The 16,392-nt window shown below is 39.0% G+C and overlaps 1 protein-coding gene across 1 annotated transcript in view; it reads left to right on the forward strand.

Annotated features, from left to right (window-relative positions):
* Positions 1-16,392, forward strand: part of EVC (EvC ciliary complex subunit 1) — a 57,289-nt gene that overhangs the window by 8,137 nt on the left and 32,760 nt on the right. Inside the window, exons 6-11 of the mRNA XM_075709589.1 lie at positions 1,995-2,090; positions 4,429-4,566; positions 6,561-6,719; positions 8,270-8,486; positions 12,274-12,422; positions 15,230-15,328. Coding sequence (XP_075565704.1) covers positions 1,995-2,090; positions 4,429-4,566; positions 6,561-6,719; positions 8,270-8,486; positions 12,274-12,422; positions 15,230-15,328 — 858 coding nt within the window. The remainder of the gene's footprint in view (positions 1-1,994; positions 2,091-4,428; positions 4,567-6,560; positions 6,720-8,269; positions 8,487-12,273; positions 12,423-15,229; positions 15,329-16,392) is intronic.

Below are 16,392 nucleotides of genomic sequence, written 5' to 3' on the forward strand. Positions count from 1 at the left end.
GGCTTTGAAATACAGGAGGTCAGACTGGATAATATAAAAAAATTGGTTTTAAACTTTCCTTCAGAGAATAACATACAGCACTCGAGGGTCATAAAAATAGAAAAAATATATTTAATAGATGAGTTTATGTTTTAGGGACAATGCTTGTGCATTGCAACTCCAAGAACTCCAAGCTCTTTGAATAAAATTGAAAATTCAGTTCAGCTGAATCAGTACCATTGTCATATGGACAATAGTCCTGATTTTGCATGACAGAGGAACTAAGGTACCCATTTAAACCATAGGTAGCTAACTACATCAAGTCACAGCATCCAAAGCTGACAGGAATAAAAACCAAAACAAAAATGGATGTATACAGTTGTTTATGGTGACTAGTTACGATGAAGTACAGAATGATTACCGAGTTTTAGCTTAGCTAATATAAATCTGGGCATACAGTATATAGCTTTCTCCTCCCCTTCTTTCCCAACCTCTGTTTAAACAGATTGGTCATTTCTGATATAAATTGTTCAATGCAGTGAGAATATTTCTGTTCTGGGATTTTCTGAACAAATTTCTACACAATCCAGAAGAGGAAGCATGAAAGTAGACCTGGAAAGCAGCTTCTCTTCTGATGGGATTTATTCCCATCTAGAATAGGGATGTAGGAAAAGTAGATGAGGAAGGGAACTTGAGATCAGAAGGAAATTTAGCTTGACTAGAGAAGGTTGAACTTTATCTCATTTGTAAATGAAGATAAGTTAACAACATGGTGATGGACTCACAGAAACACTGAGGAAATGAGCATTTAAAGTACTTTGTGGCCCACAAGAAATGGCCATAAAAGGCAGATGACTTTGACCTTTAGCTGACACTTTGAATAGCTGTGTATTTTCACTAGCAGGGGAAAAGGGCAAAAAATTTCAGTTTAGAGAATAGTTTCTTCCTTTTCCACTCTGCTTTCTCTCATTTCAGTCAGTCTTTCTTAGCGTCAGTTCTAGGAAGAGGAACCGTATCCTCTTCCTTCGGTGTTTTCCTGGATTCTTTGCCCCCTGCCCCCTTTTTTACAGTATGTGGTACCTTGGTGTTGTGTGTTCAAAACTTGCCAAACTCCTATCCAAAACATTGGCAAGTGAGACCCAAAACATGGCTGCTTTACCATTTTCTCTTCTACTCAACTGTAATGATACCTACTTTCCAGATTTTGCTCAGCTGAAATGTTGGCTTCAATAACTGTTTGTATATGTAAATACGGGCTTGTTTATGTTTTTACATATTTAAAGTGGGCAACTTCTGCATCGTCTGTTTTCAAGTACGTGAGTAACAGGCAGGTGGCTCTTAAATTTCACGTATTTTTACCTTCACATTGGAAGATGCTACAGCAGTTAGTAATGACATGAATTGTCTTTACACTGACACTCTGATCGAGACGAGGAGAAGAGGTTAAGCAAAAATTATCTCAGTGTTGAAAAACATCTTTCTGAAGACACTAATACTACAATCTTTAAAAAAAAAAGAACCAACAACTGGAAAATATGTGTATTTTTTGTAAGAGAAGCTAGCTAGAGCTTGAGATGGTTACTTTAGTGTTGTACATAAAAATTATTGATACTTATTTGGTCAACTATGGTTGAAATCATAGTAATGAATATATTAGTATCTTTCAGCTTAGGGGTTCATTAAACTTCACAAAATGGGCTTTATGTTTTTAAGTTATCTGTGTATTGTCCAGTAAGGGACAGTTTCAGATGTGTCAGTCTGGTTACAAGGCTGTATGAGATTATGTCCTTGTCCTTGTTAGAACATAACACCATCTTCAGTATCTTACTGAAGCCAAAGCTAAAGAGTTTTTCATAATGGAAGTAGTACAGAGTTCTGATGATGTTTCTGTTATTTTGCTTATGATTCACTATAGTCTCACTGATTGATTTAAATCAACAGAAGTTATCGCAAAGATGTCCTTATGATATTGAACAGGCACTTACCCTGGGTTTTGCTTCCTTCCTTTTGAATAGATGTTTATTCAGGTTCTCAAAATATACCTCACAGACTTTTGTCGTAAAAAGATCACTGATGATTTGTTCAAGAAGATCCTTTTAATTCAAGAAAACGTAAGTAGTTTTGTTGGTTAATATTTCAGACCACAGAAAATAAGAGTTAATCTAACCAGCAAGCTGCCACAGCAGGCTATCTCACCTACTCTTTTAAACAGCAATGTCATCTGTAATCTATTTCAGAAGCAATGCAAAGAAACTCCCTTGTTAGTTGGTTCTCTCCATTACCTTGTTCACATTTTCCCTTCTTGTTGTATGAAGTGATCAGGACAGTGTTGTGTCTAATCTGTTAAGAATAAAAGTATTTTGTAGTTGAATCCATTCAAGCAAACAGAACGTTGTGTACCTTATTCACTCAGATTTAAAAATTTCTAATTATCAGGTCTTTGTCTGTTTCCATGTATCATTACTGATAATAAAATACCAGGAAATAAAGTACCAGAAGGAAACTCGAGGCTTTTTTAATCAAGTGAAAGTATACTTATTTTCCTCTTTATCCTTTTTCTTCCATATACTTGTATCAAAATCCATTTTCCACTTCTGAAGAAGATGACATATATTGACAGTCAACATGCATTTCAGGTGGAGTCACAATACTATTTTTAAGGTTATTAGAAGGAAAAAAAGCTTTACAAAACTGAACACAGTAGGAGAGCTACTGGTTCCACTTTCCATTTTCCAGATTAGAGTCATAGAAAAGTCTGGGTTGAGAGCCACCTCTGGAGATCATCTGGTCCAACCTTCTGTAGGAAGCAGGAAATAACATCAGGCTATCCAGTGCCCTGCCAAGCCAAGTGTTGCATATCTGCACTGAAGGAGACTCCCCCATTTCTCTGGGCAGCCTAATCCAATATTTAATTCTTCCTACAGTAATGATTTTTTTTTTCTTACATACAGATGGAATTTCACATTTAGGCATTAAAGTCTATTAGCTTGCCAGCTCTAGCTGTTGGGATTTATTTTCTTCATTCAATCTCACAATCTGTGAATGAATATCAGGAATCTCTGTAGTTGTACCTAGTAATTTATTTCAGAATGGGTTTTGCCTTAAAACCATTGATCTGCCTTAAATCCTCAGGTTTAGTATTAAGTGATTGTATTTACTAAATGAAAAGTGAGATTTGGTTTACAAATCCCTTTTTCTGACCGACTTCTGGTAATGACTTCAAATTATAAACACAGAGGTAACATAGATTAGGCATGTTTCCCAATATAGCCTAACCCTCAATGAGGCTTGATGGCATCGGTGTCTTCATGCACCTAACTGAGCTGCTTCAAGACAAAGACTAAATCTTGTTTATTAGATGCAGTAATTGCTGGAGTAGGCCAGTTGTTTAAGTGTCAATATGGGATTCCTATGTCCTGTATTCTGGAGAGAAAGGTCTTGGAAACATGACAGCCTTAGGGCTGGGATATCATATAAGGGATGAGGCTGATTATGGATACCACATAAAAGAGACACTGGTAATAAGCAAAAGCATTAGCACTGGAAACTACTGTATGTAATACTGCATTGGCAAGACTGAGGATTATATGATTTATCACAGACAGCATTTTCGTCTTTTAATTCTGCACCGTAAGAAAAATTCATGGGATTTTGATAAAATTGTTTGTGAAGCTTGTCAAAATCTGGTTACATTTCTTTAAGGCATAGGGTATCAAGTTAATGCATTGACACACAAAATTGTGTGATATTAAAAGTAAATGCTTGTTACATAAGACATGTTTCAGCAACTGAAGCATCATCCATTTCAATACCAAGCTACTAAGGGCAGAAGCCTAGTATTTGTCAGTATCATTAGCTTTCAAGAAAAAATTATCCTGGTTTCAAGGATAGAAAAACTTTAAAAACCCATATAATCGTATAGCCTGTAATTTGTCCCTTATGAGCATTACACGTGTGTTCATCCGTACATGCTAGCACTCTCCAGGGGAACACTATCTGATTATCATATCTGGATACTTCTCTGTGCTTTCAAACACAGCATAGATATATGCATATATACAGCATATATATATATAGCTGCTATTTAAGATGGGGCACATGCATTAGAATAAAAATATTTGTGGATAGATTCAAAGGATTATTAGTATGAAAGCCCATTGAGCAGTGTTTACTAAAAACTGAATTCAGTGGAGATGGACAGGTCTTGATCGTACTCACCTAGTAGTGGAACTGTATGTATTTATTTTGAGTGTAGTTAAGAGCTGCCATATATATACCTTGAGTTTTCTTTGCTTGCTGCAGGAGGTGCATTACCCAGAGGCAGAACTTTCTGAATACTCTTGTTCAGCTTCCTGTGCCATGAGCCACAACTGACATACAAATTCACTCCAAAATTCAGAAATTATGTCTGGTTTTCTGTTTAACAAATCACTTGCTTTTTTCTTCCAGGATTTTGAAGAATTACAGAAACAACTTGACTCTAGACTCCAGAATACTGAGATGTCAGGAGCACATAATTCAGAGTACCAGACCCTAGAAGACTTAGAAAGGAAAGAAAGAGAATATTCTGAGCACATAATAGATAATGTAACTTCCTAATTTTTCTCTCTTAAAATTTTATTTTAATGTTATTCTTTTGATGGGAATGCTTTTTTTATTTTTTTTTAAACTGTTGTGTTGACTAGTCCACAGTTAGTACTGTAGCTGTGTGTGAGTCCTGAAAACATTTTTACATTGCTCCAGCAAAGTATTTCCAGCTCCCTTTGGGAGCCAATGTGTTTTTTATACAAACACTGTTTTGTCATGCTGGGTTTAGAGCTGAGAAATGTCTATTGCTTGTCAGATAGTGAGATTTATTTCAAGCCTAGGTATAGTCTGACTTTTAGGAATATTATCGTAGCACCTTGTTTTCTTCAATCCTCCATAACTGAGTAAGAGAGTAATAAGAGACTATAAAACATTTTTAAGCTGAAATAATTATGAAGAAAATAATTACCTTTTAGCATACTTTGCACATTTACCTTAGCAAAACGTTTTGCCTTAGCAGATCTGCACATTATAATACATGTACACGTTTTTTTATGTAAAAAATACAGTTTGATAGCAGGCATTTGATTCTCAAAGTCACGTTTGGGGGGTTTTTTCTCTACAGTAGTGTCACTGCATCCAAATAGCTTGCAGGCTAGAAAACTGGAGGTTAAGAATATTCTGCATATTATTTTCCAGTAAACTGAGTAATCTGGAAGATATTCTTCTTCCCAGTCCTGTTTTTGAGGTTTGAGCAAATTGACTGCTGATGAAAATGAGAGACTGACTAGTCAGACTGATGGCTCTGTGAGCTGCCTGCGCTGATTGACCGTGGCATTTCAGCCCTGAACTAAACAGCCCATCATCTCAGCCTTGGGCCTTTTTCATAGAGGAGTTAACATTTTTTCATGTCTGATGGTGAAGTGCTTCACTAGGAATTTTCTCAGCTTGCTTGTGATTCTCTGTGCCTTTCACTTTATACTGGAAGTCCTGGTAATGATGGTACATCTGTGTCAAGTTTCTTTTGCAATTTAACTTGCTCTTTGAAAAATTGATTGTTTGGAGTTCTCCAGAGTAAGTCACATAAGAACTCCCTGGCAGCCTTGCTGAGCAACATGAGGCAGTTATTCACCAGCGGCAGCCATCCTTCAGTGGGTCTGTCACTCTTATGCCAGCAGATGCTTTTCATCCATATTGAAATTATTTCCCTGTATGCAGATTTGTGTAGATCAAGACCTTGAACTAATCCACTCTTCCCTCAGTAATATAAAGGGGTTGTTTTGCCATACTTACAGATGCCATAGTCACAGCTTTTTGCAAAACTCACAGATACTTAATACAAATCTTGGCGATGGATACATTTTCTTATCTTTATGTGTACTAGTAATCCCATTGAAGACCACATAATATTCACAGTTGTGCAGAGTCGTAAGTGTTTGTGGGACTGACACCTAAAAGTAGAGATTACCCATACAGTAATGTGTCAGAATGGGCACGTATGCTGTGCTGATACTGCATAAAGTACTTAATTCCAGCACAGTTAATGAAGTGTTTATGTAGCACGTGGCTATGAAAGGCTTTGATGGTGAAAACCAGTGACAATTTTCAGTTTTCCTTTTTTAGGAAAAATCTTGTTTGACTGGAATGCCTACTCATACAGCTAAATAAACTTCCCAGAAAAAATGGCTGCAGTTTGTTATCTTTTTTAGCTTTCCCATTAATACTAACAACATAATAGGCTTTTATAGATGTAATATGTGAAGAACTAACAACAAACTCTTAGCAAGTGATACAGAATGATTACATTTAAAAAGGTCAGGATTGACCTACTGGTTATGTGCCACCAACACGTGTATTGTATAGCAAATAGGCTCTTTAGCTTTGTATAGTAAATAGGCTCTTTAGCTTTTCAAAATGTTCACTATAACTAATATTGAAAGCTGTCTGTAGTCTCAGTGACTTGTATCTCAGTAGACTCATATGCCTCTTGCTGTAATGAAATACTAGATGATTAATGAGGGAACATGGATTGTTTTTTGATTCATATTCTGCAGATGGAAGCTTTCTGGAAGCAGACTGACAAAGCCCAGCAGGCGTTTTTGGACCAATCAAAATGCTCAAGTGCCAAAGCAACAAAGATAATGATGGATCTGACTGAGAAGATGATTGCAGTAGAAAGCTTATTAAGTGAATCTCAGGATTTGCAGGCAATGGTAAAGTACAAAAAGAAAGAAAAGTTGAGAGAGATTTAGTCAATCTGTACACAAAGAATGATGCAAGTGTACAGAGTCTGTCTGTCCTGCCTCAGGAATGACGTAGACTGCTTACTCCAGTTGTCTCTTTGAGGTTTGTTGTAAAGAACTCAATTTCCATTGCAGTTTATGAAGACTTACAGGAGGGTGAACTCTCTGCACTTGAGTTCTAATTCTCAAAATACTGTTTAGGCAGTCATTTTAGGAAAAAGTGATATTAATGCAGCTAGTTGAGCTAGGAGCAAGAGCACTAGATCTAATGATGAAGGAGAATTACTACCCTGGGCATTAGGACATTTCTTTTTCTTTCAAAGTATTTATTCCACTTTGACTGATAAATCCTAATTTAAATTTGAGGGTGATTCTGTGTGTCCAGTGACTAACTGGAAGAGAAAACCCTTAACATCTTTTAGTGATACGGTGTTAAGAGGGAAAAACGTGTTTATAAATGCATCAGCACTGTGCTTTATGTTGTGTTAAATCTAACAGATCCTTTATTTGCTTTGCGCAGTACATACTGAAAGAAGTACTTGGAATTTATAGACTAACAGTATCAGAATCATTTATTAGTAATTTGGAGAATAAATGGATAACTAGCTTTATTTGGCTTACTAATAAACAGACACAGTAATTATTAGTTTGTTAGTTTTGCACTGGAGCAGCTAAGTAAACTGAGCTGGCCAGATATGAAAATTGTCTTTGCAGCTGATCACACTTGACTCATACCAGGCTACTGCACAGTAAGTTCCTTCAGATGGACAGACTTCAAATGAGGTGTTTGGATACAGATACAGGAAATATTCCTACCTGAAATCACTACTGTGATACTTGCATCTCATTGCAAAGGTCATTGTCTGTGTGTCTCCGTTAACTACAGTAGTTGTCACATTCTTTCCAACGTTGCAGCATCGTCTAAAGCAGTTGCAGTTTCACACAGGAAATCTTGCGCTCTATTGTACTCCTGGGCTTCTTCTGTAATAGTGCAATGAAAGCTGCTAGGCCATAGACAATTATACTAATTTTTAGTATATTTACTGAACTCCAGGTGACCGCATACTTGAAGGAATCCCAGCAGTATCAAAATCAGATATGTGTCCTCATTTCAAAATGAAGGCCCATACTGGTGTGCTGTATAGTACCTTGAAAAGTGGCCCAGGACTTCCACGTTGCCCTTCTATCCATCTTTCCCCCTTGAGTATTTAGGTTTGTTCAGCAAGCTTATTGTTGTCTTTTTCTGCCTTAATGTCTTCTTGACAGCTACAAGTAATGAAAAACACCAATAGTTTTAGATTAGCTCTTGCAACTGAACATGTGATAAACCCACTGCTATCCTACACCAGTCAAGGTTTTCAGAAGTATTTAAGTACATGAAGATTGCTATTCACATGGTCTTGAGAAGCCTCCTTGGTTTTCTGTGTAGTTTGGGAATGAGTGGGAATTCAATGAAGGGACAAGCACAACCAAAGACCCATTCTTGGTTTCTAAACAGGACTTTTTAATGTTTGTTTTAGGACATTCAGGAAAGGTTATTCAACTGGGAGCTTATGGTGAAAATGATCGATTCGCTGAAGTCCTATATACCAGAAGAGTGCAAGTGTAGATTAAATATTGTATCAAATATTCTGGACCATTTAACTGTAAAGAATAACCTCTCAGTCCGACAAAAGGAAGAACTTCTAACAGATCTGCACAAGGCCTTCTGGGAACAGCTGGCACATTTCAGTAGTGGTGAGTACTTAGACCAGCGCTCATGACTTAACAAATACGAATGTGAGTTCTCATTATTGTATTAAGCAGTAAAAAAATTATGGCTTCAGCCTTATACCCCTCTGTTTTAAAAACGTATTGATGAATTGGCCAAGAACGCTATTACTGTGAAGGGTGGATGCTTAGAATAGAAACTTTGGCTTCAAGCCTTCTAGGTCTTGTTTCAGGCATTACTATGAACTTACTCTACAGTTCACATAATCTATACCTTACTTCATTAATTTGAAGATTGAAGAAGAGTCACTTTTGTTACAAGTACTTGTGAGATTTCTCCGTTTACTCTTCACGTACTTGACATTGTCAGTGATACTGGCTAATGTTAGGCACAGTAATAGCTGTGTATGTGCAGAGTACTGTCTTACAATCTCCTGCTAACATGTGGAGCCAGAAGATACACAAAACATAGTTATGCTATCACTCTTGTGAGAAGATAATTTTAAGGCTTATGATCTTCAGATAAACCTCTCTTTTATTGTGTCAGACTAAAATACTTTAAAAACAAAGTCTTTTCCTCTTACAGCCCTTCACATTGCCTATCTGTAAAGTACACCATTATAACAAGGTCTAAGCTGACTGACCCACTGATTTAAGGTTCTCCCTGTGTCACTTTGCATGTTACCTAATGCCCAACATGTTAAGAAACACACCCCCAACTTCTCTGATAAGTGTTGTTATCAAGGGCTTTGTGCTTCCCATCAGCACTCATGGAAAATTATAGTACATGTTCAGCCAAAACGAAAAGAGTGAGAAGTATTTTATTCTCACACATTTCCCAGAAACATTTCTGCTACTTGTGGGCATATTTAAAGAAAATTGTTCTAGCAAAACAGCATCAGGGTTAGAGTTCAGTGAACTGAATAGTCAGAGTGAATGTAGTCTTGTTGCAGCATATTCTTGCTGCAGTGCTGCTCATTCACATTCAGGCTTCATGTTGATAAATTGTGCCATATCTCACGGTCCGCAATTCAGAGAATCGCAGAATGGTGGAGGTTGGAAGGGAGCTCTGGAGGTCATATGGTCCAACCCCCCTGCTCCAACAGGGTCAGCTACAGCTGGTTGCCCAGGACCATATCCAGGTGGCTTTTGAATATCTCCAAGGATGGAGACTCCACAACTTACCTGGGCAACCTGTGCCAGTGCTTGGTCACTCTCACACTAAAAAAGTGTTTCCTGATGTACAGAGGGAACCTCCCATGTTTCAGTTTGTTGCCTCTGGTCCTGTCACTGGGCACCATAGAAAAGAGCCTGGCTCTGCCTTCTTTGCACCCTCCCTCCCGGTATTTATATACAGTGAAAAGATCCCCATGAGCCTTCTCTTATCTAGGCTAAACAGCCCCAGTTCTCTCAGCCTGTCCTCATAGGAGAGATGCTCCAGTCCATAATTCCAGTTCCATTTTCATGGCCTTTCATTGGACTCTCCCCAGTCTGTCCATGTCTCTCTTGTACTAGGGAGTCCAGAACCAGACATAGCACTCCAGGAGTGGCCTCACCAGTGCTGAGTAGAGGGGAAGGATCACCACCCTCTACCTGTGTGCAATGCTTTGTCTAATGCAGCCCAGGACACCATTACCCTTCTTTGCTGCAAGGGCACGTTGCTGCCTCACGTTCAACCTGGTGTCCACCAGAATCCCCAGATCCTTTCCTGCAAAGCTGCTTTCCAGCTGGGTGGCCCTCAGCATGTCCTAGTGCCTGGGGTTATTCCTCCCCAGGTGCAGGACTTTGCACTTCCCCTTGTTGAACTTCGTGAGATTCATGAACTTCATGAGATTCATGAACTTCATGTCAGCCCATTTCTCCAGCTTGTCAAGCGCCCTACGGGTGGCAGCATGGCCCTCTGGTGTATTGGCCACTCCTCCCATTTTTTGTGACCTCTGCAAACTTGCTGAGGGTGCACTTTGCCCCCATCATCCAGGTCATTAATGAAGATACCGAGCAGGACTGGACCCAGTATTGACCCCTGGAGTACACCACTCATTACTGGCTTCCAGGTGGACTTTGTGCAGGTTTTCAATCCATCTCGCTGTCTGCTCATCCAGCATCTACTTCATCTTCTCTATGAGGATCTGATGGGAGACTGTGTCCAAAACCTTGCTGAAGTCAAGGTAGACAATATCCACTGCTCTACCCTCATCTACCAAGCCAGTCATTTCATCATAGAAGGTGATCGGAATTCCCATGCTGCCGACTTGCTCCACTTGAAAAACATCAATCAACCACATGAACAGTTTGCTGATACTCATGAGTTTATGTATATCATGATGCAGATTATTTCATGGATGTTTGCTCCTAAAACTGCCATGCCTAGTTCATAGTCTTTGTATAGGTTCAGCCACTAACATTCCTTAAGCATAAACGTACATCTGTGGGTGTTTTATTCTGTTTTTTGTCAAGTTTCTCTTGTTCCAAAGCAAAAATACCTCTGTCAAGGCCTTGATTTTATGCAAAATAAGTGTTTATAGTTATATATATATATTATAGTTAGTACAGCCTGTGCAGAAGGGCATTATCAACTTCCTGGTTTTAGATAAAAATGAAATATGCTTAAAAAAAAAAAACAATCTGGAGTGCAGTATCTTCACATGAGAGTCTATGTGGACCTTGCTTACGAGCTCCTAAATACATGTTAACTGTACCTATAATTCACAAGCAGAACACAAAGCCAGCAAGACTGTGCTCCTAGGAAACAAACAGGGAAGTAGTAAAGAATCAGGTAGTGTTTAAAAATAACAGTTGCTACATTTGTTCAGATGACATTTTTATTACAGGCTTTCCTGTATTTTCAGTGCACTTTCAAGTGTTTTGTCAGTGCATAATCACCCTGTGGATAAGCTCAATAAATTAGCATGGAGGATAAGTAGCATGCTCAGTGCTACAGTACTGTGCTCTTTTATTTCTCCACAAATAATTTCTCATAGTTAAAGCAGCTTGGTGGCAGAACAGCAGCCACAGATGACTATTATTTTGCATTCCCCTTTAGCTGCCCATGTTAGGACTGAAGTACTGGTCTGGGGCAGGGCGAGTGGGGGAAATGAATAAAGTTGTTCCTAGGTGGACAGGCAATGAGACATGAAATAGGAGCAGAACAACAAAAGCACCAATTCCACTCTGCAGCACAGGGGCCAGATAGACTCATGAATTTATAAATCACTTGGAGCTGTAGGGGGGATAAAGGGGCGAAGAACTCCGTCCCAAATATTTCACAGTACTAGCGCAAAATCAGAGGGACCTTGGGAACTTTTGCTGCAGGTTCCTGGATGAGTCACTTTGGAAGCCTGGTAGGGCTGCATTCCAGTTCAAGCTAATCTGAACTTACACTGCTCTAGACCTTTTCTCCCCACCATATGTTACTGCCCCTGTCCTTGCAGCAGCATTTGCATATCTGCAATTAGGCAATGAGCCACTTCTGGACCTTCCCGAAGCAGGATGGGGAAGTTTGGGATGCTGCAGGTGGGAATCTGTTTCTTGAACTAACTCAGTGCCTTCGCATAAGCAGCAGCAGCAGCAAAAGGGAGGGTGCAGGATGGTAGTAATCCAAAAACCTGATAAATTTAAGTGCCATGTAACGACCCAAAAGTTTGTATCTAAAAATACCATCAGGGTAAGAATCAAATTTGAAATTCTGCATGGTAATTACTTGCCTATTTCATTCACTAACAGATTTCTGTGAGCTTATGTTGTGTGACGGCAGCAGATGCTGCTTTCTCCCTGTGGAGTTGTGGTACCTAATCATCGGTGGTTTATGTTCCAGAATGTATCCAGCAAAGTAAAGACCTGATCTTGAAACGACTGGAGTGCCGTGCAAAGAAGAGAGAAGAGTTCAAACACAGACAGAAAGCTGAACAAGGGAGTCTCCTCAGTAAAACTTTTCATATTAAAGATGTTCATAATTTTCTTAAGGTGAGCACGTAAATGCTTGTTTTCACTGTTCCATTAGTTTTTAAGGCCAAATATATTGCAGATTTCTCCCAATTCCATAAAATGGGGATTTTTGGGTCGTCGTGAGAATCATGTACAGTAGCACAGGTAGGATAGAGTCAGACTCCCTATTGCCTAGGCTTGCCTAGAGACTTTTCCTCCAGTGTTGTTCTTGTCACATTGGAACAAAATGCCAAAGGATGTTAATGCTAGATTGCATGTTTTGTAGAAACCATCTTTTACTTAGATACTATGTGTTTGGTTCAATATAGGAAATCTCGGGAGGAAAGTATCTGGCCAGCACTACAGAAGAAAACAGACTGCACTCATCTAATTGCTTTTCTATGAGTGAGGTTACTGTGGCTCAAAAGGCTATCAAATTTCACATAAGCAGAGGGTAAAGTCATTATGATCACTGGCAGGATACCTTAGAGAAGGTCTGCAATAGATAGTTTAATATGGTATACAATGGCCAGTGTATTGTTGGCCGTATTTTCTATAGAGCTTTATTATTGTTCAGAATGTATATACGAAATCGGAGTTCTTAGCTGTAAATGCTGCAAAACTCCTATAACTGCTGAGAACTACAGACCCAAGTTATTAAGAAATTAAAAAAAAATCAATCCTCAATTTTCATGAAAAGAAATAATTTAAGGTTAAAGTGGTTACATCCAGCAGCATTAAACTTTTGATGAAATCTAATAACTTCGATAAATTACTGTATGAGAAGACCCAGATTCCAGCTGCAGCAGACTGACAAAATGTATTGATCTCAACACTGCAATTTTGTACTGCAGGGCCAAGTTCTTTAATTATATTGTATGAATTGGATGATTAGGTTACTGTTCTTGTATGCAACACCTATCTGGCAACACCTCATTTCCAAACAAAAGGTTTCAGGCATTTTAAAACAATAGAGCACATTTTACTTCTCTGGCTTTTCATAACTTGAGACAAATAATTCTAGCACACATTTTTGTAGGCATTGAGCACTTGTGAATGTATTTTCCTTATACACATCATTCAAAACTCTTGGACACATCCCAAATTCATTAAACCAAGCTTAGAAATTTTGTATTAAGACCTGTCCCTTACAAAGTTAGAGCCACACAGCTTTGTGCAAGAGATGCTCTATTCTGTACACCTTAGAAAGCTAGCAAATACATTTAGTTAACCTGTAGACCAATGATCTGCTTATGACAGGCTGAGCAGGAATGGGCAACTTGCACTTCATGCTGCAGTACAGGACACAACTAAGTCTTAATGTTATTAAATGCCTGTGTGCAAATAATAAAGCAAGCCAGAAATGTAAGCCTTTATGCTGCCACAGTGGAGAGAGCCTTTTGTCTCAGAACAGATAGGGTCTTGAGTCCAGAGACTCTTTGAAGAATAAGAAAAAAATATATATATATATCTCTGCAGCTCCCATGATTTGACTTACATAGTCCAGTAATTTTTTTGTGTGAACAATCCCCTCAGCACTGAGGAGCTATTTTAAACCTGTTTCATGGTTTCACAGCTAGCCCAGCAGTGAAGGGCTTGGTCCTGGATATTCACCATGAGCCCAGAGTTGTACCCATCAAATGCACTTTTCTTCTCTGCCTTCCCCGCTCCACCTCATCAAAGGGCTTGCACCACCATGGTAGCAGCCTCATTAGTAACTGACCTTTCTGCTGAATTTTAAGTGGTTGCCAATTAAGAAGGTGGATTTTGCAGTGAACCTTCTTCACATCAGTTTCTTTGGAACACAAGTTGGATGGTAATGATTTCGTTGCTGCAGCTCTGATTTTTTTATATGACAGAATGACCTAGATATTAAAGGGTAGAGTCCCTGTATCGTTCTGTTTCCTTCATCTCTGTTTACACTGGAAAAGCAGCATTTTCATTTCATGTTTTTACTGGCAGAGAATACAGGAATGATCAAGTGAAACACACAAGCCAAAAAGTGCCAGTTACAGTAACCCAGTCTTGCTCAGCCCTACCCCCAGTACGATTTCATAAGTGTGAATTTTAAAGTCCACCTCTACAAGAATGACCTGTACATGAAGAGTTTATGAGCACTTTTGTGCTCTTTAGAAGAGCCCTATTGACATACCTAACGAAGAAAGCTATATTTACCACCAGAATGTAAGAAGGCACATGGCAGTTCAAATCAAAATATGGAACACTTATGTATAAGACCACTCATTAGTCTATAGAATGAGGTGTTCTTTGTCTGTGAAATTCAGTCTTCCATTGCAGCACATGAGCCTGCCAACACATAGCAGTCCTGGCTTGAAGAAAAAAAAATTGCATCCCTCTTAAATCTGTGACCAAGGACCAAATCAGGACCAAGTCATAGATCAGCCTTTTAGGCTGAGTGCCATCTCACAGTACCATGGGACATGGTGACCAGCCCCAGTGCAGAAGCCCTGTACAGTGTGATACAGCTGTAACTAAGGTGTCTGATGGCTGTTCTGCACCTCATAGTACTGGCTGTGATGAAGTGATATTCATACACAGGAAGGCAGGTTGCAAATCTGATCATTTCATATGTTTTCCAGTATTAGGTACATATTGTTTAACCCCAAATTGCTGAGGCTATGGAGTTTCATACTCAAGACTGGTTATTAAGGTGGGTAGGCAAGTTTCATTTCCCCTGAGTCATGGTTCCAGATAAACATTTACTATTGTGATGGTACATGGGAAGGGGATCAGGGAAGGGAAGGGAAGGGAAGGGAAGGAGAGGATCACAAGAAGGTATCAAAACCTTTTCAGCTATTTAAATATACTTACTGTGTTTCTTTTAGGCTTACCATGAGCTGTTAGAGAAGCATCGGCAAGCACAGTGGGAACTGGAGGAGGAGGATGACTGCGAGAGCACAGAGGCTGTTGCAGATCTCTACAAGGTGCCACCTCTAGTGATATCTGTCATTTACTAAAATAATACTGAAGATCCTCTAACCCCACTACACAGACTCAGGCCTTGGGGGGGGGGACTGCAGAATTGCAGGAGAGATCATGGCAGCTCCAGGAAGCTAGGCTGGCAAACCAGAAGATGGAGGCAAGACAGGCTTCCACATTAACTTGCTTTTTCCATTATCTTCCAAACACGCTATGCTTCCTAACCTCATATTAGTCAGAAAATGCCTACATGGTCTGCCAAAACGTGCTGCTTGGGTGGCTGACAAGGCTGCAATAACGTTGAGAGCGCACAATGTCTGGCATTACTACCAGGAGAGAGACTTCATTTATGTAGCGTAATTATCTCTTCTGCACCATGGTAGGATGATACTATTCTTAGTTAACTTCACTACATCTCCAAAAATAGTTCTCATCTCTTTTCCTCTCAGAGAAATTGTTTTGACACTAGTTAGTTCCCTGAAATAATTTCAGAACTTTGGTATAAGTAATATTTTTACACTTCTTTATGTTACTGATTTGCAGAAAATGTAGATGCTTCATGCTTCTGCATCATCTTTAATTATTTTCTGTCTGTGCCAAAAAAATAAGATAACATGATGTATCTGATGAAGCCCAAAACTGTAGCCAGCAGTGACCTTTAATTAGGCTGGAACTAATCACTTTCAGCTTAACAGGATCCTTGTCATGATTAATTATGAACAAATCAGGGTGTTATAGAAACTTGTAGTCCCTATCACACCAGGGTAAGATACCCACACAATCTTAATTAGCACTAGTCCACATGCACTTTTTCAAATCCAGTTGATGAAAAAAATAAAGCCACTGTACTTAGAACAAATAGTTTTGCCATGGTTTTATGTAATAGTGCAAGCAACAAGATATTTGAGAAGAACTACTGCTTTGGTGAAAAGAAAAGTTTGCTTGAAGGGCTATGCCAGTGAATCAGAGTAGATTAATTGTAGAAAGCTATTTAATTTAAGAAAAGTCAACATGTCTGCTGATATTACCGTGCACAGACCATTCTCCAGAGTTACTAATTTCTTCACCC

The sequence above is a fragment of the Pelecanus crispus genome, chromosome 4 (genome assembly GCF_030463565.1).
Source record: "Pelecanus crispus isolate bPelCri1 chromosome 4, bPelCri1.pri, whole genome shotgun sequence".
NCBI classification, from domain to species: Eukaryota; Metazoa; Chordata; class Aves; order Pelecaniformes; family Pelecanidae; genus Pelecanus; species Pelecanus crispus.